Source organism: Aricia agestis, chromosome 16 (assembly GCF_905147365.1).
Source record: "Aricia agestis chromosome 16, ilAriAges1.1, whole genome shotgun sequence".
NCBI classification, from domain to species: Eukaryota; Metazoa; Arthropoda; class Insecta; order Lepidoptera; family Lycaenidae; genus Aricia; species Aricia agestis.
Genome location: NC_056421.1, coordinates 8,230,730 through 8,256,427, shown reverse-complemented (window position 1 = coordinate 8,256,427; position 25,698 = coordinate 8,230,730). Strand labels below are relative to the sequence as shown.

The 25,698-nt window shown below is 35.8% G+C and overlaps 1 protein-coding gene across 1 annotated transcript; it reads right to left on the bottom strand.

Moving 5' to 3' along the window:
- Positions 1 to 24,218: 24,218 nt before the first annotated feature.
- On the bottom strand, positions 24,219 to 25,297 carry LOC121734606 (DNA translocase FtsK-like). The gene has a single exon (XM_042125192.1). The coding sequence runs from the start codon at positions 25,267 to 25,269 to the stop codon at positions 24,412 to 24,414; it is 858 nt and encodes a 285-aa protein (XP_041981126.1). The 5' UTR covers positions 25,270 to 25,297; the 3' UTR covers positions 24,219 to 24,411.
- Between the last annotated feature and the right edge of the window lie 401 nt (positions 25,298 to 25,698).

Genomic DNA, 25,698 nt, shown 5'->3' with positions numbered 1-25,698 from the left:
GCACGAAGGGTTCCGTACAATTATAGAGCAAAATTAGGCCAAAAATTGTGTTTTTTTGTATGGGACCCTTAATTTTTATTTTATTTTAATATTATTATAAAACTAGCTTTTGCCCGCGGCTTCGCTCGCATGAAATTCGAAAATCGTGTACAATACGAATATTCTTGCAAATCTCCTTTAGAAACATGATGTTTTTCCAAGACCAAAAGTAGCCTATGTTTTGCTTAGCAACATTACCAGGAGCGGGAGGTTTGGGGGGGCGCAGCTCCCCCAAGTAAGGGCAGGGGCAAAGCCTCCCGCATGTTAATCAAACGACACGCAAAATCTGCATGTTTAGTTTTGGTTAGATTAATTTCACTTTTAGTAAATAACTTACTTTAATTCTAAAGGAGAAGTAAAACTCAACACTAACGACGCAACACCATTTTGCTTAGCAACATTACCAGGAAGGGGGGGGGGGTTTGGGGGGGCGCAGCCCCCCCAAGTACCGGCCGGGGGCAAAGCCTCCCGCATGTTAATCAAACGACACGCAAAATCTGCATGTTTAGTTTTGGTTAGATTAATTTCACTTTTAATAAATAACTTATTTTGATTCTAAAGAAGGAGGAGTAAAACTCAACACTAACGACGCAACACCATTTTGCTTAGCAACATGCTAGGGCTGCGCCCCCCCAAGTACCGGCCGGGGGCAAAGCCTCCCGCATGTTAATCAAACGACACGCAAAATCTGCATGTTTAGTTTTGGTTAGATTAATTTCACTTTTAATAAATAACTTATTTTGATTCTAAAGAAGGAGGAGTAAAACTCAACACTAACGACGCAACACCATTTTGCTTAGCAACATTACCAGGTGGGGGGGTTTGGGGGGGCGCAGCCCCCCGAGTACCGGCCGGGGGCAAAGCCTCCCGCATGTTAATCAAACGACACGCAAAATCTGCATGTTTAGTTTTGGTTAGATTAATTTCACTTTTAATAAATAACTTACGTTGATTCTAAAGAAAGAGAAGTAAAACTCAACACTAATGACGCAACACGTTTTTGCTTTTTTTTTTTTTTATGAAATAAGGGGGCAAAGGAGCAAACGGGTCACCTGATGGAAAGCAACTTCCGTTGCCCATGGACACTCGCAGCATCAGAAGAGCTGCAAGTGCGTTGCCGGCCTTTTAAGAGGGAATAGGGTAATAGGGGAGGGTAGGGAAGGGAATAGGGTAGGGGTTAGGGAATTGGGCCTCCGGTAAACTCACTCACTCGGCGAAACACAGCGCAAGTGCTGTTTCACGCTGGTTTTCTGTGAGAACGTGATATTTATCCGGTCGAGCCGGCCCATTCGTGCCGAAGCATGGCTCTCCCACGTATAAACGCTTGGCAACATTACCAGGTAGGGGAAATTTATACACCAGATGTTAAGTTGGAAGAAGATAAATATATCTGCGAAAACCGTATTCAAATCGGATCAGTACTTTTCGTGTTAAAGAAAAAAGTTTGGTACAAAATCTTACCCCCTCTTTTGACCCCTTGGAGAGGTGGGGGGAAAAATTTTTGTACACCAGATGTTAAGTTGGGAGAAGACAAATATATCTGCGAAAACCGCATTCAAAACGGATCAGTAGTTTTCGTGTGATGCTGGAACAAACATACAGACAGACAGACAGACAGACAAAAAACTAACCACAGTTTTGGCTTCTATAGCAAAACAACCCCCCGCTTATTATTTTTTGGATATCTTTAATGTACAGAATTGTCATTTCTACAGTTTTATTATATGTCACCTGTTGCTATTATTGATATAGAGCCAAAACAGCCAAGGGAGGCTTGGCTTGGCCTTAAATATTAATTTTATTTTGTTTTTAGTATTTGTTGTTATAGCGGCAACAGATATATATATATAATCTGTGAAAATTTCAGAACACTAACTATAGCGGTTCTTGAGTTACAACCTGGAGACAGACGAACAGACAGACATCGAAGTCTCATGAATTATAGGGTCATGTTTTCACCCTTTGGGTACGGAACCCTAAAATACAGCCTTTCCCAGGTGGCAAAAAAGTGATCAAGGGAAAAATAATATGAATATGAAATCTTCGTCTTATTGCTATACAGTATCTCTTACTCAGTCAATTCTGTCGATGTAAATAATTAAGGGGCTTATCGAGTCTCAACCCCATTACTGTCTGGTTAGAACCACAAAGGGGTAGGTCGTCATTATTTTATTACTCGAACCCTCACATCTCAGGTACGAAGTTGAGCTAAGTTTAGATTTGAATGGGGTCGCATATCTTATCTAAGAAATAGGGTTGTTCTGTAGACTTCACGGTAAAATCGATTACTCGAATTATAGATTATGAAATTTTAAAGTTACAACAGTTCTTTTTTTTTATGAAATAAGGGGGCAAACGAGCATACGGGTCACCTGATGGAAAGCAACTTCCGTCGCCCATGGATACTCGCTGCATCAAAAGAGCTGCAGGTACGTTGACGGCCTTTTAAGAGGGAATAAGGCATTAGGGGAGCGTAGGGATGGGAAGGGAAGGGAATAGGGCAGGGTAGAGAAGGGAATAGGGTAGGGGATTGGGCCTCCGGTAAACTCACTCACTCGGGGAAACATAGCGCAAGCGCTGTTTCACGCCGGTTTTCTGTGAGAACTACCACGTTCTCACAGAAAACCGACGTGAAACAGCTTCTCCGGTCGAGCCGGCCCATTCGTGCCGAAGCATGGCTCTCCCACGTCTGAAGTTCTGGTTTAATATTATAATTGTTTTCTATCAATGAAATTTTATATTTAAAAAGGGGCCTGATTAAGATTCGTTTCATGTGCGATAGACAATAAAACGCGTGCCGCGCCACTTTGACCAATAACAGCGCGGCTTAGGAATTCGAGTGGAACTAGAATATACCCTGAATATTTTTGACAAGATTTGCCTCAAGTTAATAAAGGTATTTTTAAGAATATCTAAGTAGTAATAAGTACTCAAGTAGGTTACATCTCCTTTTTTGAGAAAACAGCCATTATGCTCCATTTTGAGATATTAGATAGTAGTTTCAGTTTCAAATTTACTTCTTATTTTTAAATAATAATCTTTCAACTGTATTATTTCAAAGGAAAAAAAAATCTTGCAATTTTAATCGATTTTCCAGATACTTAATCCATTTAAAGGACATCACTATTGAATGGGGGTTACTTTGGGTTGCAAATCATTGTAATATTATATTTAAGTCAATTACAAATAACAAGATGGCTAACAAATAGCATGACCAAGTACTTGTTTAAATATCTCACATTGTATTGACATACGATTTTAAATGGATTTGGGGTGGACGTTGAAGAAATTGCTAATCGTAGACAAATCCAAATTTTAATCTTATTAAAATATTACGTATATCCTCATTTCTCGTAGATTAGAATTTAAAAATAAGTACTAGGTATTTCATTATACAACCAATTTAAAATATGACAAAAAAAATGAAAGTTTTTAAATACTTTTTAATTAGAATCGAGCTTAAAATAAGCTTAAAAATTGTGTTCGTACAATTTCGTCTATATTATTATCTATTTTAATAGTTTCCATATTTTTTTGTAAAATTGTTACAGATATAAAATAAACAAAAAACACTTAAATAAATTCTATAAACAACGGATTCAATGCTGGTTAATTCTATACAAACAAAACACAGTTTTGTACAAACTATAATTTATAGCTCTCGTTTATTTGTATAGTTACGTCCAATACAGATGGCTTCAACGTTTGATTGATTATTTTAAAACCGTACGTGCCTTTGATTTATGAGTGGCATTTAATTTATTACACTAAAAGTAAAAACTGAAAACCATTCTGTAAGCTTAAAAGATCTGAAACGAAGATTGTATGAAAGGTGCCAGTAATTAGCAAGTAGCAAAATAATTACAGTTAGGTAAAAAATTATTTTATTGACTTTTAATATTTATTTATATTCTAACAGGTAAACTGTAGTGTTGAACGTTTTGAGTGACTTAAATCTTCAATTAAAAAGCTAGACGTGTGATTGAATGGCGTTGTTCAGTCAAAGGGCTAGCTGTTTGATCGAACGGCTATTTAAACCAGTCGGCTGCGACATACACATTGTGAATCTATGTATTAGGTTAGGTTAAATAAATTATTTTTAGCCACTCACTCTTCTTTTTACTAAACATCGTCTAAAAATGTCACGTAATAATTTGAGGATAAAACGGGTACAACTTTAATTTTTAAAATTCGCCTCTCCAATAAAAGCTTTTTCGGACGGATCTTCTTTTAATAGTTTTATCATACCAAGATGGGCGACAAAGGCGTTTTCGAGTGGCCTAGTTAAAGTCGTGCAATCGCTGTTGCATTTTATTACTTTTCTATTTCCACTGGGGTTTCCATTTCCTCCTCATAATTAATAGCCTGGCTGACGTCCTATTCCCGCGGCTCAGAACTTTGCCATTCAATTTGAATGTACGACCTTGTTAGTTTTCTATTTGTACAACTTTTTGTTTCTATAATATTTTTATTGACTACTTGCTTTTTATTAGCTTTCTTTAGAAGTTAGTTTGCGAAAATCTGTCAGCATGCTAATCAGCATTTTAATTTCTTGACGAAAAAAAATGGCAAAGTACGCTAAACCTTTTTTTTTTTAATTGGTCGCCTTACAAAATAACTTTTACAAAATTAACCGAATATTATTTTGTTTTTAAGACATGAAAATATTGGTAGTGTAATAAAAATCATCTTAAAATAAATAAGATTTTATCGACAAGAAAAGCATCAAATATACAAAGAAAATTTTACGGTGCATTTTCAGATTTATTGACCATAAAATGCTCTCATCAATTTATGATACTGATAGGAAAAGCTGTACACTTTTACGACGGGATTAAATTAAAATTTGCTTTGTTTCTCTTTACTGTTTATTGTCTCCATGTAAAAGAGTTTATTAGAAGGACCTAATCTTGTAATAATTTTAGTGAACTAGTACCATTTATTACATAACTAAATAGAAGAAATACATGGTTTACTAAAAAAAAAGCTAAATCAAATTATTTTACAGAGTAGCCAAAGGGAATGCATAAGGAAATAACTTGCAGACCCCAAAATCTGTTTCTATACTCTGTTTGTCATTCTTCTACAGTTGCGTAGCTAAAACTACTTTTGTTTTATTTGAAACTACCACTTATTTATTTAAACACTTAGCTTTTGTTATAGTTATAAGTATTCTTTGCCTGTTAGTTGCAGTCTTTTTTTTTAAATCAAGAACTGTCCTTTGTTATTTTGAAAAACTGACACATATTTTTTATAATGACAATAATTTTCGGCAACACCGGCACAAAATTGGCACTTATCTACAAGTTATTAATGAGAACAGCTTTGAAAATTTAACGACAGCGTCTTAATGATGCACGAACGTACGGTAAGTGCTAACTTAATAGAAGTGTAAACTTCTTTCGACGTCATTAAAAGTTTCAAGTTAAGATTTGTGCCAGTTGTAATTAGCTGAGCAGTTATGGAAAATATTTTCCGTTCATTTCGCTTCATTTATTGCCGTTTCGTGCCCGTGATAACGTAAATAGCTGTTGTATCGGGTACTTAGCTATTGGAATTCGTTGTGAGAAGTTTGTGTTTATTCAGAATTTGATACCTATTTATGATACTGAGTTTCAAATTCTTTAAATTTCAAATTCTTTATTAAGCATACAATAATATACAATAGTATAAAAGCTAGATAGCGTACATCACGTCGTCTAATCCCATGCTAAGTAAAAACTTGTGTTATGGCAATCAGACAACAGATGCACGCCGAACTATTTTATCCTAATATATATAGAGTAAACGGGATTATTGCAACTCTTTTCGTTATTTAGGTTATTTAGATGATGCTGCTCTACAATACTTATGTTAACCAACTATAGTGATAGCTACAATAATTATTATAGTGAGCTACAATCATTGTTGGACGTGAACCATTTTGAGAGATAGTCTAGCAAATTACCTAATTATTTACATTTAAAAATATTATAAAAATATACTATGATGAAATTCATAATATGGTAATAAAATTTAGCTGAAACTCCAAAACTAACCTATTCTCGAAACGGACTCAAATAGTTAAAAATAAACCCTAGTCCCAGAGCCTACATGGAGTAACACAAAATTATGGTAATACGATGCGGTACCTTCAGCCCGATCCCTTCCATATTAGACCTTAAGTGTAATTCTGTTACTTTCGCGGGAGGACGCTTTAGCTCCAAACTAAAATAAGCCATCATCAGAAGCGACGATGTTCTCTAAACGGTCGAAACAATCGTTTAAAATGTTATTAGAAAGTTTAAAATAATTCATATCTATATGCGTACTAAAATTATAAATGCAAAAGTGTGTCTGTCTGTCTGTCTTTTACCTCTTCTCATTCAAACTGGTGAACCGATTTTGCTGAAATTTGGTATAAAGATACTTTTAGTCCCGGGAAAGGATATAGAACACTTTTCATCCTGGAAAAATAAAAATAACAACATTTATATACAATAGTACTAAAAATTATTCTGAATCACGAGAACGCGATTACATTCCCTAGTTACTTAGCTTGAAAAGATCTCGCAAGTTTGGGTGAAATATGATCACAATTTTCATTTAACAAAATAGCATTTCCCGAGGAAGTTTCGGTCTGTAAATATTAATAAAGTCACAGCGTTATCTGAAAGCATGGACTGCGGAGTCCGCACACGTACGTACACTTTCTTTCGAATAAATTGCAATTCTTGTTTACTCTAAGAGATTATCTTCATGTACATACACCACTGTACATAGTAATCACGACATCGGATTAGCCACTACGTATTTGCTTTGCGAACGAGATGCGCCACAGTAAAATAAATTTTTATTTATTCAGACTGCTAAAGCGCCTCAAAGCTTATTGCGGAATAAAAATGTTTATTGGATCTCGAGTAAGATTAACGGGGTACCTTTCCGAGGTTCGTCATAACGTTAACTATAGTCCTGAGGGCCTAGACAAGCGGCAAGCGATTATCGTAAACGCCAACGCCAACGCCACAAAAGGTATGGGATTTTACATTAGCGTATTTGCTAGCGAAGCGATGACTTATGTCAAATCGCATACATTTTGTTAGCGTTTACGATAATCGCTTGCCACTTGTCTACTAGGGCAGTGTTGCTTTAATTGTTGTTCCTTGTCAGTAGCTTCTTCCCTTGCTATATAGTATATAGTTGTTCAGTAGGTAGATAGTAGTAGTAGTTAGTTGTTTGCCTAAGCCTGAAAAGGTCTAAAGTGATATTTATTATTTGAAAGCAATAAAATTGATGACAGCACACATGTACCACCTTTAGCTGTATTAGGCCGCCGTATCGTACAGCGTACTTGCTCCGTACAAAATGTAAGCATTCGTTTCTATGTAATACAACTTATATTGCATCGTCAAAAATTGTTTGCTATTTTGTAACTGAAAAAAACTAAGTAGTAAGTACCTACCCTAAAAATATTAAGATACTCCTATCACGTAGACATGTTTAATGTTTATATTCAAAATTAGATCGATATTAGCTTACCTAAACGTAGTGTATAAGCCTCCGTATATATAATATTTTATACCTACAATAGACGGAAGAAAACAATTTAGCGGAGGGTCGGATGTGTAGCAAAAACGATGAGACGGGGTCAGCTGACCGCCTGTAATTGCCATACGAAAGGTCCTTATTTTGACGAACTGTTAATGACACAACCCTTAAGGTGCATGGGGCTACTTTTTGTGAAGCGTTTTCCTGATCGATATAGACCAGGGGTTCCGAAATGTTTAGACGATGATGGAATACCAAACACTTTATCAGAACTCTAATGGGGAATTACCTATCCTAATCTAAAGCACAAATCTAGGAAACCTCGGCTTCATGACACTGTGAGTTCGTTCTGCGTAGATCGGAACGCAAACAAAAATTGATGAATCTTCGGGTAGTTGAAGAACTTCAATAAATTGGACGCCTGTCACCTCAGTCTACCAGTGACCACGGCCGCTGTAAAGTAGCCGAAACGTCGGGATTAATCAAAGTGCTCCGCGACAAAATCAGTAAGTGTTTGAACTTTGTAATATCCTAATCTGTGCTATATTTATGCTATCTATTTAAAAAAAACATGCGAATTCTTATCACGTATTTTATATCTAAAAATATAAAATACTAGAGGACGCCCGCAACTCCGTTGCGCCAAAATTAGTTTATCGCGCGGGAACCGTAATTTATTTTCGGGATAAAAAGTATCCTATGTTCTTTCCCGGGACTCCATGTAACTCCATACCAAATTCCAGCCAAATCGGTTCTGTGGTTTGGGCGTGAAGAGGTAATAGACAGATAGACAGACGTACACACTTTCGCATTTACAATATTGGTATGGATTTTTGAACTTTTGCAATCACACGTGTTGTTGTTATAATGTATTATTTAACAATTCTTTTCACAATATTCTGCAGAATCGATTTTGATTTTTCAGTATTTATATTATATTATATATTTTGGTTGATGGAACATGCGAACAGCGAATGTATACATTATAGTATGTATATTGTATACCTACGTTATTCACACAACCATTTTTGGCTAGAAACAGAGAAAAAGCTTTTTCCGTGCGTCTTTTATAGTTTTGTAGAACATCTTTTATTTTGTGTGTCTACAATGCCTTTTAGCTTCTCCCACAAAAGTACCCACCATTACCATTTCATATCACACTCGCCCATTGAGACAGAATACGATACTTTTGATAAGACATGAAGAATATGAAAAATATTTTCCAAATAAACCCCTTTCATTCTGAACTCGCATTCATACTTTTTGCAATTGCCAAAATGAATTATTTTAATGGATCGTTTCATTCCATTAAATGGCTCATATATTTTTCTGCTCGGACTTTATTTTGTACATTGTTGACAGAAATGTATTTTAGGCAGAAATAAAAAGTGTAATAATAGTTGCATGATAAAAACAAATAAAAATTTCGTAGTAAAGTACCAAACTTTGAAATTCTAGCTAGAGCCATAGGAAGCTAGATAATATTATATTGAAAGAGACGCTATGAAAAGTATGATAGAGGCGTTAGTATGACCTCATAAGTCATGATTCATAATTTCGTGATTCCTGAAACACATTTATTAGCCATACATAATCAGGTTTATTCCATAAAGAATAAAAACACATTAGTGGAGAAATGAGGAGTAACAATTAAAGTTTTTGTGCTGGAGCTTAGTGCAGGCACGTTTAGAAGTTATGCGTTGATCGTGACCGCCTGGCAAAAACAGGAGCAGCCCGCGTTGTTCATGTTAATTTTTTATGTTTTCTGAAACATATACGTTTTTGTGGTACCCCGTGAAGATATATTAGATTGTACGTCGTGAATTATGATGTTATTTGGTTAAATATTACTATGTTTTCCGCTGTACGCTTTTCACGTAGAATTCACCATATTTTTTTAAATTGATATTTTTTGCCGACCGATTTAAACACCATGTTTTAGCAAATCCCAGCAGGATCCATTTTGCACAAGACGATCACTAGAAAATTATGTCCTGTTTAAATAAACTAAAGTCAAAATTTTATTTGACGCACGCAAAGTCCGCAAAATACAGAATGCTAATAAAAATCGATAATTCTGGCAGCATTTTGCGAATATTCTAGGAGCGCTTAGTCCGAGGTCTCCGGGGACGTCTGGATGTACGGCATTAGACATACGATACCACCTCGTCTACTTAAAACATGGCGTCTTGTCTCCGTAAAACATAGCTTCTTCCCGCCGTAAAACATGCCACTTCTCAAGTTTTATTTTGTACATTTTGAAGTGAAAAGCTTCATTTGTGCACTTTTTTGGGATGGGTACAAAATGGCCTGAAAACAGTAAGGTAAGGACTATCCGTACTAAGAAACTTTTCAAGTGCCAATATGATGAGAGTTTTAAATGAAATTTTAAAAATACAAAAAATTGAGTCTGCTGCACTCAGAAATGAATGTTAATTAGTTAAATGTGATTAAATAATGTAACAAACCCTAAACATGATCTGTAAAACTCTTCGTTAAGAGGGCGACTAACCCCAAAAATCAAACATCGTCCTTCTCTCTTCACACTCACGCCCGTCTTTCATATGCCAGGCGAAAAACGGATTCATCGCCAAATTAGTTTTTTCTCAATAACTCGATAAATATACAACATTTTGAAAATCCGCTAGGTCGATCTCTCAATGATAGAATTTTATACACTGTGTTACAACTTAGTTCAATGCAAGTTATGGCAATAAATGAAAAATTCGTGAAAATTAGATGCATCTTTGTGATTTTTTTCAGTTAAGGAAAATTTTAAGATATCGTGTTTTTGCTCAGATCGAATTCTCGGAAACATAATGTAGTATCTAATTTTAGAAAATGAAACAATTCGGGGCTTATTTTCAAGTTTAAAAATGAATTATAAAATCGACACTTTAGGGTTAGTCGCCCCCTTAAATGGAAGATTGATCATCATTAAATTTATTGTCTCTGAGTGAGTGCGGTCGTAAGTAAAATCCTACGAAGTAACTCACTGTAAAAATGTAGGACATTTCTAATGTCAGCGGGGCTAAAATGGTCGCTTTGAAGAATCACGATATGAATCATAATACGATTCATTTTTCTAAAATCGTAAAATGCAACTCTGCTTGTAATTCATTTCTGTGTTTTTGTACTGATTTGACATTTGTCAGTTTGACAGTTTTGACAATTCATTTGCTGAATTGATTGAGAGGAATTGCTAAATGTGACCATTTTATCCCCGCAGTTCTCAAGGCTCTTAGGGCCGGGACACATAAACACGATACGACGTCGTGACTCGTTTCGTACCACGATGCGACGTCGTTTTACGATGCGACGTCGTGTCGTGGGAATCTACGACGAGCATCGTAAAAAACTACGTCGCGACATCGTAACGTGCCACGATACACGACACGCCGTCGATACAATGCAGGGTGAATTGTCGCAGTTAATTTCTTGGAATTTTGAATAACACGCATCGTGAGTTTCTACGACTGTGTATCGTGGCACGTTACGATGTCGCGACGTAGTTTTTTACGATGCTCGTTGTAGATTCCCACTACGCGACGTCGCCGCATCGGGTACGACGCGACGTCGTATCGTGTTTATGTGTCCCGGCCCTTACGGAGATGCCTAGCGAGCCACGTGATCATAAATTGTGTTAGCTCTACCTCACATAGTTATAGCGAAATTAACTTACGGCCTCCTCATATCGATAGTGCATTTTCTTCATATATTACACTGTCATGTTAAAAGCATGTGGTAACGCAATTATTTTCTTTATCAACATCATCATTCATTATAATTGGAGTTGCTCGTCTCTTGTGCAAGCTTTATTTAGTTTCTCTATTTTGGCCTTTTTTTTAGAACTAGAAGACGCCCGTAACTCCGTTGCGCCAAAATTCGATTATCGCGCAGGAACCGTACATTTTGCGGGATATAAAATATCCTATGTCATTTCCCGGGACTCAAAGTATCTCCATACCCAATTTCAGCAAAATCGGTTCAGCGGTTTGGGGGTGAAGAAATAACAGACTGACAAACACACTTTCGCTTTTATAATATTAGTATAGATTGAAGTTATAGGTTATTAGAGCAAGTATATTTTTTATTGGAGATAAAATCAGAGAATCCGACTGTATCATGTATACCTCTCCCGATCAAACGATTTGATGTGAATATCATTCTCTACCTGAAGGCTGAAATCCATGTCCTGTAGGAACAAGAGCGTGCTAAGGAATATACATATCTACTCTCTAAAAACATAACCCATATTCTGTATTCGGGTTCTATCTAGATACAAACAAAATGCATAATATAAAGACTAAAACAAAACTATTTTTATAATTGTACAGTTAAATCGAAAAGATTTTCAACAGAAATATTATCAGTGTTAAGTACAGTGCGGTGGAAAAGTTTAACACGACGGGAAGGTGAGCAGAGGTGCATTAACTTACATTATCAGATTTAAGACATGGTCGCTAGCTCATTTTGCACTCCTGAAACTTTTTTTTCTAGTAAGAAAGAAAAATGTTGTAATAATTATTAGTCTTGTTTCAGTGTTTATTCTTTTTTGCTTTGATTATTTTATAGTAATTTACGGGGACACTGTATTTGAAAAAAATAAGAAACTAAAAAGTAGTCCACTTGCTAATCAGTGTAAACAACCACCATGCTAGTTTCAAAATTCGTTCAGAGTATTTTTTGCGTGAATATCGTTCACACTCACAAACTAAAATATTTACAACATTCTTCAATACTTTTCTCGAAGCTACTTGTAAGTACAAAGGCATTTATGGCTTTAACCGAATTTCTCGATTAAAAAAGCACATGCTTTAGAAATCTGGCCAAGTATAATAAGACACGGAAGATGAAATTGATAAGAGATTCATCAGATTTAGAAGAGTCTATCAAAGGAATCCTTCTTCAACTGAAAAGTATGTCACGATTCCCATCCAATTTCCACATAGGGACTTAAGGCGACGCCTTGATAATTTAGTTGTAGCGATATCGATTTTTCTCAGCAATGCACAATGACTAAAGCTAAGAAATTAAAATTCATTGTCAGTATTCATCATCTCTTTGTCTTTGCATTACCCATAGCATAACACGATTGGTCAACTTTTATAACACAGAATAAATCAATCAAAAAGACCTCTGCAAAAAAGGGATTCTAATTATGCCAACAGAGGAGAGTGATTAAAGCTTCCAAAATTTGTACGTAGATTGGTTCAAGCATACACTTTAATTTGCCCATAGCTTATATGAAATATATTTATGGTTTTTAAATTACGCGACACAAACCATTTTGTCGCTTACGCCCTTTCCATTTCTTGCTGTTCCATTTCTTGTTTTCATAGAAAACAAGCAATCTAAAACATATCCGACACGGTTTTTTACTTAAAGAGGGCAACTAACCCCAAAAATCAAACATCGTCCTTCTCTCTTCACACACTCACGCCCGTCTTTCATATGCCAGGTGAAAAAGAACGACGCTGATTCATCGCCAAATTAGTTTTTTTCTCAATAACTCGATAAATATACAACATTTTAAAAATCCGCTAGGTCAATCTCTCAATGATAGAACTTTATACAATGTGTTAAAATATTAACTTAGTTCGATGCGCGGTTACGGCAATAAATGAAAAATTCGTGAAAATTAGATGCATCTTTGTGATTTTTTTCTATCGAGAAAATTTTAAGATATCGTGTTTTTGCTCAGATTGAATTCTCGGAAATAGAATGTAGTATCTTATTTTAGAAAATGAAACAATTCGGGGCTTATTTTCAAGTATAAAAATGAATTATAAAATCGACACTTTAGGGTTAGTCGCCCCCTTAACGCGGCGTCACCTTAACATACATATAAAATCGATAGGATGTTTGTTACAGTGCGAATCGATGCTGATTTGAATTTTAAGCGCGTAATCCACATGGGGCTCCTAGTTTTAGGCTAGTGGAGAAGTTATTTAAATTCATATTATGTAGCTGAGTTTCCCTCGGGTTCGCTATTTGGGAATACACTGTATTAACTTCACTACAATTTGTATTAGGCAATAGCTTTGTAAGGGTTGTGAAGGGTACGCGAAATATTATATACTAATACTAGCTGTCCCGACAAACGTTTCTTTGCCATATATAGTACTAGCTGTTGCCCGCGACTTGGTCCGCGTGAACTTCAGTTTATAGCGCGCGATGTCAACAAAATTGGTGTTAAATGCTTTTATAAAAAAACCCTGGTACCCCTTAAATCAATACAGCTGTCCAGTGTGCACACAATAAGTATTTTTTTTTTATATTAAACTTTATATTTTATGCCAAATTTTAAAGCTTATAGCCTTAGCCCCCAACTACACAACTTTACCCATAAACTTTTTATCATTGATAGGTTTAAGGTTACGTCACTGCACAGGTAAAGTACTGAGTTATTTAATACCTACCGTAGAATAGATCAGCAATCGAAAAAAATCGAAACTTATATGGAAGATGATACCACCTCTTATAGAAAGACTTTTGAGCAAGCGTCAGCGCGATGTAGAAGACGCACGGCGCCATCTATTATGAATTTTTGGAACTAACTTAATTTGAACAAATTTACGCATTTTCACCCCCTTACAACCCTTTTTTTTCAGTAAAAAAGTAGCCTATGTCCTTTCTCAGGCTTTAGACTATCTGTATATAAAATTTCATTACAATCGGTTCGGTAATTTTGGCGTTTGGCGGGAAAGCGAGACTGACAGACAGACAGACAGACAGAGATACTTTCGCATTTATAATATTAGTATAGATTATGTGCACACTGCACAGCTGTTTTTGGGTATTTTGAATAATTAAGGGCCGCGCTACACCGGAATGGCAGCGGCGAGGCGAGCACTTTCAGCGCTGCCATTCCGGTGTACCGCGGCCCTAAGAGGGGTACCAGTTACCAGGGTTTTAAAAAGTTTTTGAATTTGACACAAATTTTGTTGACACCGCGCGCTATAAACTAAAGTCCACGCGGACGAAGTCGCGGGCAACAGCTAGTTATGAATAAAAACAATATATAATAAAGTAGGTATGATTACTTCTGTTACAATAACGAAGTAAAAAATAAAACGCCATCTGTTTTCATATATTAGAATTAAAATGTTGATTGCATTGATATATTTTCTTGATGGAAACAGGCCAACACGGTACACTCGAACTCCTTTATTTTAGAGCGCCTTCTGTTGTCAACTCTTCATTTTATATGTTCTTTATTTTAGTTATAGTTATAGTTAGATCTATGTTACAATGAAGTAAAAAATAAAACGCCATCTGTTGAATCGTATTAGAACTAAAATGTTCATTGCATCGATGGATTGGATTTTTTATAATATTATACATAAAATATATTTAAGATTTTTGAAATATTATTTTAATACACATCCAAGACCCAGGAACATTGAAAACTTTTTGTTCCGCCTGCGGGACTCGAACCCAGGACCCCCGGGATGAGCGCTGGCCACGCGCAATGCGAATTAATTTTCATCGATATTTTCATGGAAATAAGATATTTTCCCACATCAAAATGTAGCCTATGTCCTTTCTCAGACTCTAGAATAACTGTGTACAAAATTTCATTGCAATCGGTTCAGTAGTTTTGGCGTGAAAGCGAGACAGACAGACAGACATACAGACAGACAGACAGACAGAGGTACTTTCGCATTTATAATATTAGTATGGATTTCGGCCATATTATTTTATTGAAGTGACTAAATAAGTATGGCACGTCCATCACTATCCCGTCGCACAAACAATGGTCGCCGTCAGTCTCGAGTTGTAATATGCACTTATCAATATAAAAAGTACCCAGTAGCCTATTCTCAGACGTAGGTCTGAATATGCATAAAAATTTGGTTAAAATCAGTAAAGCCGTTTCGGAGGAGTACGGTGACTAACATTGTGACATGAGAATTTTATAAATAAGATTATAAATGCGATATATTATGTCTGTCTGTTGTTTTTCACGCCCAAACTGCTCAACCAATTGTGTGATTTGAGATTTGTTTGACAACAAAATATTGAAAATGAAAAAAAAAACTAAGTTAATTCGGTTATCATTGCGATTCAGGATTGATGTAAACTCCGAATTGACTCATGAGTGATATTAAATTCAGGCCTATTTTGATGGACTGTTTAAAATAATTAGTTCATTATACATTGAAGTACCGTATGAGATAATAAAAATATTATGACAATTTTCAATATATTTTCACTAAGTATGAGATAATAAAAATATTATTACTATTTTCAATTCACTATATGCCTTTCGATAACAAATACGTTTAGAATGTGGCGAAAAGTACTAAAGGAGCTTCAAAATCGAATGTATCACTGTCATTTCTTCGATCGCAGGATTCTGTATTTAACTTTAGAGTGTACCTTGTGTCATTGACATAAGGGCTTTTCAGAGGTAAAATAATTCGGAACCTGTGGGAGAAATCACGGTTGAGCTCACTCACTTTGTATGCATTGTGCATCATGCATTCGACTGTACAAAGACCGACAAACGCTCGTCAATTGCAACGCTTGTTTTTCAGTTGGATTTTAAACTTGATTAAAGTTGGATTCGATGTTATTAGTTCATAAAAGTTCAGATGATTTATATTCTGATACATTCCGATTTGATTTGGATGCATAATTTCATCGGAAACGTATGCTTGAAGTTTGTTATTTAGATGAATACAATGTAATGCTAAGTACTCACATACGGTTTTGCTCGATCGAGCAATAACTTCAAGCAAAACCCGCGGCTTGGACTTTCGTCCACACATTCAGCATTGCTCGATAGTTTTATTCTAAATCGATATATTTAATTCCATCGTGCCGGCTGGATGCGAGCCTTCGAGCGGCTCGATGCGAGCCTTCGAGCTGTCAGTTTTGCGGTCCACACAGTAATTATTATTCGAGTTGAAGTAAAACTATCGAGCAAAACCGTATGTGAGTACTTAGCATAACATATCATAAAATTTATATACCTATATTAATTAAATATATCTGACTTTCCCATTTAAACCTTACGCTTAGTGCTGTCGATAATATAATTTGAGGCTGCGACTTACTAATCATTGCATTTGCAGGGCATCATATTTTGCAGCTTTTTGTAGTTGTAATTCTTTCGAGCGTGGAAGCAAAAAAGGACATTAATGTTTAATGTTCTTGGTCCATGGATTTAGGGAAAACATCTACTAAAATTATATAACGAAATGCGCGGAGACTACACATTTTTCCGGGATAAAAGGTATATTATTTCCTTTGCTAGGACCCAAAGTATCTCAATACCAAATTTCAGCAAAATCGGTTCAGCGGTTTGGACGTGAAGAGGTTACACACAGACAGACAAATAGACTTTCGTATTTATAATTTTAACATTTAGCGATAGCCTCCAATGCGTAACATGCGGAATATGCCTGGGAAGGCTCGACCACAAATTGGTACCATGCAGAATGTCAAAAATATCAAATTTATACGTGGGAGAACTATGCTTCGGCACGAATAGGCCGGCTCGACCGGAGAAATACCACGTTCTCACAGAAAACCGGCGTGAAACAGCGCTTGCGCTGTGTTTCGCCGAGTGAGTGAGTTTACCTGAGGCCCAATCCCCTACCCTATTCCCTTCCGTACCCTACCCTATTCCCTTCCCTTCCCTACCCTCCCCTATTACCCTATTCCCTCTTAAGAGGCCGGCAACGCACTTGCAGCTCTTCTGATGCTGCGAGTGTCCATGGGCGACGGAAGTTGATTTCCATCAGGTGACCCGTTTGCTCATTTGCTCCTTTATTTCATAAAAAAAAATCCATTTTAAAATGAAAGAGACTAAAAAAGTAGCTTATCCATCCACAAGCTTTCATTTAAATTTATGACTAATGAGATTACATCAGTAACAATATAGTGCTAAGATCAGCAAAAGGTAGTCGTATTTATTCCAATACCATTATAAATGCCAGCCCAACACAGTTTTTAACAAACTCCTGTGCTCATTTTTCGACTGGCTTTGATACTGCGAATTGCATTTCACACTCGCACATGAATAGGGCTGGCGATTTATTGAAAATTGAACAGTTATTACAATTCCAATGATACCCGGATAATATGAATAAAATTGTAATATTTTTCTATGGTATGACAGAACGAAACGTTGGCGGAATTTCCTTTTAAAGGTTGACTTTGAATATGCTTTGAACAATGACATAGAATACGTTTCTGATTTTTCAGGCACAATAATATAAATAGTTACTAAGTACCAACACTGCTTGGCTATTTTTTTAGTTTTTTATTAGTTTTCTATAGCAGATGAGCAAAAAAAAAACAAAGATTGACAAACACTAAATAGCAGTTGTGTTGCTGGTAATTCAAATATAATTTACAATTAAGTTACTACTAGCTGTTTGACCGAGCTTTGCTCGGTATCCGATGAAAATGACATTTTCTAGAAATGATTCCTAGCTAGATCGATTTATCGCCCCCGAAACCCCCTATATACTAAATTTCATGAAAATTGTTGGAGCCGATTCCGAGATTATATATACAAGAATTGCTCGTTTAAAGATATAAGATTAAACATTTCGTTCCAATTAAATAGCCAAAAGAATTATAAATAAGCAAACAGCTATTATCTTCGCTTCCTTATAATTTCTAAATGATTTCGGAAAAGACCTAAATTAATTATTTCCACCCACTGCTTAACTAACTAGCTTAATTAACAAATTAATTTGTTCGTGTCTATATTTCCAGAAACTGGCAACCCTAGTTTGGAACGATTTTAAAATAGCCGCGCACCAATTAACAATTAACCGAATAATGTCGGCTCGGTGCCGAACGTTACTCATAAATAATTGAAACCACTGCGAACTACGAATTTAACAAACCCAGCTCAAAGTTTGCGCTGGCCCACATTTTCTTTGAGTATAATAGGCGTAGAATATATGTTTCAATTTTTAATAACACCCTTTTTAGGACTGACAGTGATTTAGGAAATTTTATCTACTTTTAACTTTTTGCCAATGTAATATTACGAAGTGTAGATAGTTAATATTATAATAATTTAAATTTTAATAAATATTGTGTGTTGATGTTGATAAGCTCAGAAACTAAAGAGCAGGATGCTTGTTTTGGTGCGGTAGTAACTATTGTACGGGAGACTTAGAACAATTTTTTTTTATTACTAACAAGCTAAGTTTTTGTGAGTAGGTACCTTCATTTTGATAAGACGAACTTGTTTTATTGGTAGGACAATGTTACTCTTAAATAATATGACTATTAATCTATCGATAAACAAAAAATCAGCTCGGTAGGGTTCCGTTATAGGGTTCTGTAATCAACAAAACTTGGTTGACTACGGAACCCTGACAAGATGTTTTTTTTTATGCGATGACTGGCGGACCAATGTTTCGTTGTGTTTTAAAGCTGAAAAAAGTTTTTTGAAAAAAGCCTTCAAGTAGTAGGAATAATGTAGTATTGTAACAAACAAAATGGGTAGTATTTAATCGAGTGACTGTAAATTACAGTTTTAGGTGTCAAAATTACTAAATTTGGGTTATAGAATTACTATTTGAGCGACTGAGAGTGAGTGACGAGAAATTAACAGAACAGCAACTTAGAAATTATTTATTTGATTTACTTAAAATACAAAATGAGCAGCTTTATAATTTTTGAACGACCTAATATCTGTTTGAGTGTCAAAGTTACGTCCTGCATTTTTTTCAATATTTGGCAAATGTAATTTTTATACTGAGCGGCATTTTATCTTAAATGAAGTGTTTCGAATACCAAAAACCACTTTGAAAAATACACTAACGAGCAGAGTATAATGAGCACACAATAAAACAAAAAAAATGAATATGAAATAACTATTTGATGAAACACTTTTATTCAGGGACTCATACGGACAGGGTTAGAACAATTTTTTTTATTACTATCAAGCAAATTTTTTGTGAGTAGCTTCATTTGGATAAGAGGAACAACAATTTTATATGTGAAAAAAGTGGTAGCTAACAGAGATAGAAAGGATTTCATACTTTGATTCATGACACAGTCGCAAAGTAATTTTTTATTCGCTCGTTTTATTATTTCCCAAACAAAATTATCATATTCGTTCCTGTAATAATATTTGTGTGATGCGAAAATAATTAAAATACAATAATGCAAACATGTCGTCTTTATTTTTAAGTATCTGTACTTTTCTGGCGGAATTTTGACCCACTTCATAATATTTATGCTATCTCTAGTAGGACAAAATTCCGCTATTAAATAAATTTAGGTATAGCTGTACTTTTCTGGCGGAATTTTGACCCACTTTATAATATTATTTATGCTATCTCTAGTAGAACAAAATTCCGCCATAGCGATTATACAAAATATTTTTGCATGTAGTAAACACCAATGCTTTACTCCCAGGACTGTACCTATTCTATGAAACCACTATAAAACGCAGCTACGCGTATTTTAAACGTTTTTGTTATAAAACTAAATCATATTATTGACACTCGACCTACTTTTTTCGCGGCTGACTTGTTGCTAGTTATAGAATTCCATTTACAAGTACATTTTTAGGGTTCCGTACCTAATGGGTAAAAATGGAACCCTATCTTTCGATGTCCATCTGTCTGTCTCCAGGCTGTATCTCAAGAATGGTAACATATTATTACATAATCTGAGAAAATTTTAGCTCTCAGACTATAGCTGTTATTTTTTACAGATTATTTGTATTTATTAGGCAGTGTTATTATTAGGTATTAGGTATTTATTAGGTAGTATTATACAGATAATTTGTATTTATTATTTGCATTTGTTAGGTAGTGTTTTGAGATACGCAAATCTCAAAACAGTCATTTGTATTTATACGTTTCAATATTTAAAAATAAATCTAAAATTAAATAAATAATCAAGGCTCCCATAAAAAAAACACATTTTCTTCTATTTTTGCTCTATAATGGTACGGGAACGGAACCCCTCGTGCGCAAGTCCAACTCGCACTTAGCCGGATATTTCCGCTCCCGGTCTCCTTTTTACCTGAACATTCAAATTGATTCTTACTTCTCATTCCGCTTAGTTTTATATTTCCTTTGGCAATAAAATTGTTAATTTATTCCAGCTTCGAGATATTTCTTGAATGGTTTAATGAATGTTCAGTCGGTTGAGTATTGATTGTGAGCGATTCCTGTGCTTTTAACAAGGTAGCAACTTTTTATCGATGTTGAATTCGCCACAGAATTGTACACAATTGTAGAGTAGTAAAATTAGCGTGCGGACAGCGGAATTGCATATCAATATTTTAATGCAAGATGTTTATGGCTGTCAAGCTACGAATAATAAAAACTAAGGTAACGTAACTCCCATACTTCAATCGTTTTGAATTTGGTTCTGAAGGATCTTTTCGCACACTAAAATAATATGGCAATAGCTACGAAACACTACATTCAAATTGACAAAATAAAGCCGTTGACAATAATTGCCACTTCTATAATTACACAAAATTCTTGCATGTATTCGGGTCTCTTTTTGCATAAAGTACCTACGCATGTATTCGGGTCACATTTTATAGAATGGGAACTAATTTTTTTGACACAGTTACTCTTCCTTAGTTTTTATTATTAATTCAATTCAATTCAATTCAGCTTTAATTGTAGCTGTCAAGTTATTAATGCGAAACTTGTTGCTGTCGGTCTCTTAACACTTCAATCTTCAGCCTTATATCGCTGAATTTATTAATGATTTTAGTATAAATATATTTTAAGTCACAGAAAAGGATATAGGAGATTTTTATCCCGGAGAAAGGTATAATTTTGTCGCTATAATCAAATTTTCGCTAGAAAATTGCGAGAACTATCTAGTACAACATATTCAGTTTTTAAAAACAGTTTTTGCCATTGCAATTTGCTGTAGGACATACAGGTGTCCTACAACTAAATTATGTATTCGTTCTAATATCAAAAAGCCTATAAAAAGTTAAAAGCTATACTAGTTGTAATAAATGTATCAGTCACTCAACTCTACCTCGACTAACAAGCTTATAGATCAGATCGAATTTTTATATGTAATTGAACATGAATTATTTCTCAATCCAATATTGCAATTATTGTTATTGTTTTATGGAACAGTCCATGAATTTCAATACAATCGGCCAATCAATAAGCGATTGTTTGGTGTGTCCAATTGTAAAGGTTACCTTTGTGGCCGAATAGTTATTGTGTATGAAAATATTATTCGTTATCTTGATTTATGCTCTATATTCATTGAACTTTCAGTGGTATCCTGGTTGCTATTTGGTTTCATTTTGTGGACCATAAATGTTTTATATCAATGCAAGATAGGGTATAGGGTATAGGTTAGGTTAGGTTAGGTTAGGGTCTTTAGGTTTTTTCATATTACCTGGAAGAACGAGATTTGTTTAAAGTTTAAGTAAAAAAGAACCCTAAAAATTAACAACTCAAAAAAGGCAAACATCAAGATCAATATCGTTTTTCTCTTCTAAAACCCTATTTAAATTAACGCTGTGGTTGTCGTGAAACTGATCACAAAATAATAAATAGAAATATACAAGATTTGAAAAAAAAAAAATTATGGATTGTCTTTGTGGGACACAAAGACAATCCATAATTATTTTTATTATCATAATTAACGGGAATGGGATATATTTTATCCCAGTTTTAGTAAGGTTCAGGCGCAATGATCAAACGAAGTTGCATCCTGCAGGCAACATTTAATGTGGGTATGAATAACTTAAAAAGAGAAAGATAGAATGCGGAAGCAATAGTACGTGTCATGTTAACCGGTGTCCATAAAAGTCGAATATTTATGGACTAATCTCATTTTGTAAGTGACCTGAAGAGTGACCATGTTATCGAAGGCTTTTCAAATGTTACCAGGAAATGAAGAATTAATTAACATTTTTATAACTAGTTATAGTGCTAACCTCTAGTAATTTATACAACTAAATGTTATATACTAATACATTAGTAAACTTTTACTTATATGCAAATCTTCTGTATATTGAATTTCAATTAGTATTCGTATTATGATTGAAAGTTATAATAATTGTGCTTCATTACATACCATATTTTGTCAATTGTCACAATTGATATTGCTTTAGGAGAAATATAATTATCTATATGTTTTGCTTGGTGCAGGGGCAATAATTTATATAATCACTGTTTTATAATATAAATACATCAAGTCTAATATTATACGCATGACAACAAGAAGAGCAGTAAAAGATGTAAGCCATCTTTCCATTCCTAAATGTATAAAATTAGGTAAGTATTCTAAGATTTATTCTCAACTTAACATTGTAACATTAGCGGATATCCAATTCAGTTTATAGTTAGAGTTAAACGGAAACGAAAGAGAATGTTAACCTTGAATGGTTAGACTAAAAATACTTGACGGATCCAATTTATACTTTTGCGTTAATCATAAAATAATGTATGGAATAAATATATAGATAGTTACTTTAGATTAGCACGTGATAGGTATCTTAAAAGCAAAATTAGCTTGTGGTTACAGGCTAAACCGCGAAGCTAGGCTAAGACTAGGCTTGCATAAAAGCTGTAACTTGATAAAGTCATATTTAATTACATTATTTGATCATTACAAATTACAAAAATACTCCTAAGGGCCGAATCACACCGGAATGGCAGCGAAGCAGCGAGCATTTTCAGTGTCATATTATGATTTTAAACTTTATCTTCATTATTGTAATACATAGTATCGCTTGGGAAATCGCGAAAGTTTCTCAAGTGATACTAGTATTACAATAATGAAGATAAGGTATAAAATCATATAACACTGAAAATGCTCGCCGCTGCGCTACCATTCCAGTGTGAATCGGCCCTTAGTCTGTTTGTACAAATTCAAATGAATACAATATTCCATTTCTTATCCTTGAAAAGCTGAAGCTATGGTTACCCTTTTGGCTTTTTTAATCAATCATTTGGGAAATATTGCAAGCAATTAAGTTCCAATCCTTATCAGATAACGTTTGGCATAGTTTTTTTTATTTTTATAATGGCAAAATGAAAGGTGTATTATCTTAAGGTGATCTAGTTACTCGTTGCAACAGAATGCGGACACAGCCCACACCTACAATGAACCTTGTGAGTTATTGTGGCTCTTATACTATATAGCATAAGAGCCCGCTAATGCGGTTGGGATTTTTTTATCTCTAGATCAGGAAGTTAACTGCTGACATTTAGGGTTCCTTTCCTTTTGTTCCTTTTTGTTTTGTGTCGGGAGATTTCAACTTTCGTGTAAAAACAAGATGAAATATGAATGTTATATTATTATCATTTCATGATTCGGTGAATGTTAGTTGTAACTTAAATTTTGTGACTATTTCATTGTTTGTGTGTTAAAATCTACATAAAAAGGAAATTACAATATTTGCTTATGTAATAGTCGCATCAAAAACAGTTGCTGTTTTATTACGTAATATTTTTGCTATTTAATATAAAATTGATTCAAAAATATTTTAAAAATTTTGCTTCAGTTTAGGTAGGTCAAGTTTAAATTTAAATAACTAATAGGTATACCAGCTAGGGTGTTTTTTATTTCATTAATATTTTTGTGACACAATAATTATAAGTTGATATCTATTTGCAATCTTGGGTTAGCTAAAATAGGCTATACAGTATTCTATAAATAAAAGTCTATTTGAATTAAATTATTTATTTACAATTTTCTTCAGTTCCACCCGTCGTTTAGTAACAAGACTAACAACATTGTCCATTAATTAACGTATCACAGCAAAACAACCACACACAAACGTCCTCCGCACTGCAACGATGACTTGGCAATTAGCTGATCGGTACCAGCTTCTAACGACCCGCCAAGTTCGTTAGGTTCTTACGCTTTGTGGAAGGAGTAGGTGTAGCCGTCGGGGGCTCTGTTTAAGCTGAACTTCCCTGGGGGGAAGAACCTGGTTGGCTGCGGTGTTGTCTGCTCGTAGTACGCCTGTCTCGCTTGAGGGAGGGGCGCACTTTGGTACTGCTGGGATTGCACTCCGCTGTACTGCGCTTGGGCCACTCCCGGGTAGATGTTGCTGGGCTGGTACTGCTGCTGGTATTGAGGCTGAGGCTGGTACTGGGGCTGGGGCTGGGGTTGGTACTGAGGCTGAGGTTGGTACTGAGGTTGAGGTTGATACTGAGGCTGAGGCTGAGGCTGGTACTGCTGGGGCTGCTGCGCGGAGTAGTTCTCCTGCTCGTACAGCTCGGGGTAGTATTGGCCGTCATCCGGGTTGGGCTTGCCGGCGTAGTTGCGGGGAGCCACCGGGGCGGAGTACTGCTGGGGAGCCGTGTACTGCTGAGGAGCGGTGTACTGCTGGCTCTTGTAGTCTGGTGAGTTGTACCTCGGGTCTGGGGTGTATCCGGGGGTGGGGGCGACCGGCTGAGGCGCAGTCGGGATGTGGTCCCCGATCGCCTGGAATCCGTTCTTTCCAGCGATGTAGTTCACGGTCTTTCTCTGGCCGGTCGGGTCGATGTAGGAGTAGCTGCCCTTCCTGTTGCCCTCCGCGTCGGTCTCCTCCTTGAAGTCGATTCCATCCTCCTGCTGGTACGCGGCGCCGAAGGCTCCGTTCCCGCTGAGATACCGGGCCTCCTGAACGATGGCGGCCGTTCTAGGATCACCCGCGTACTTGGGCACCCTCTTTTGTTCCTGGCACGCGGCCGTCGCGATCAAAAGTGCGCTTAAAATGAGCCTGTACATTCTGAGCAAATGTGCACTGCTCGCGTGAAAGTAACTTAGTGTGTCGGTGCCCGACCGAACTCGTTATATATATGAGCAGCGCCGACCTTGACGCTAGAAAGGGTCCGCGACGCGACCGAGAAAACCACGCGCGGCCCGAGTGAGGGATGTTGGGACATCTAGGAAGTGAACTCCGAAGATAGGGCCATCGTCCTTAACGTGTCTGTACTTTGAATGTCAACATGCAAGTGGACCGGTCGGAATTCACCGGAACGGCATTTTAGTATAATTAATGCAATTTGCGCTCAAAGGCTCTACTTTCAACTCATCGTGTGTATTTAATTAATTTACTCGACGTTAGTGAATTCTTTTAGATTATTCTGTTAATGTAAATACAAGCTCCTAATCAGATTTTTATCTGCTCCGTAAAGCGAAGCATTAGCTGAAGCC

What these genes read in the sequence shown, in the direction of transcription:
- LOC121734606 (XM_042125192.1), bottom strand. Translation starts at nt 25,269, where the DNA reads ATGTACAGGCTCATTTTAAGCGCACTTTTGATCGCGACGGCCGCGTGC.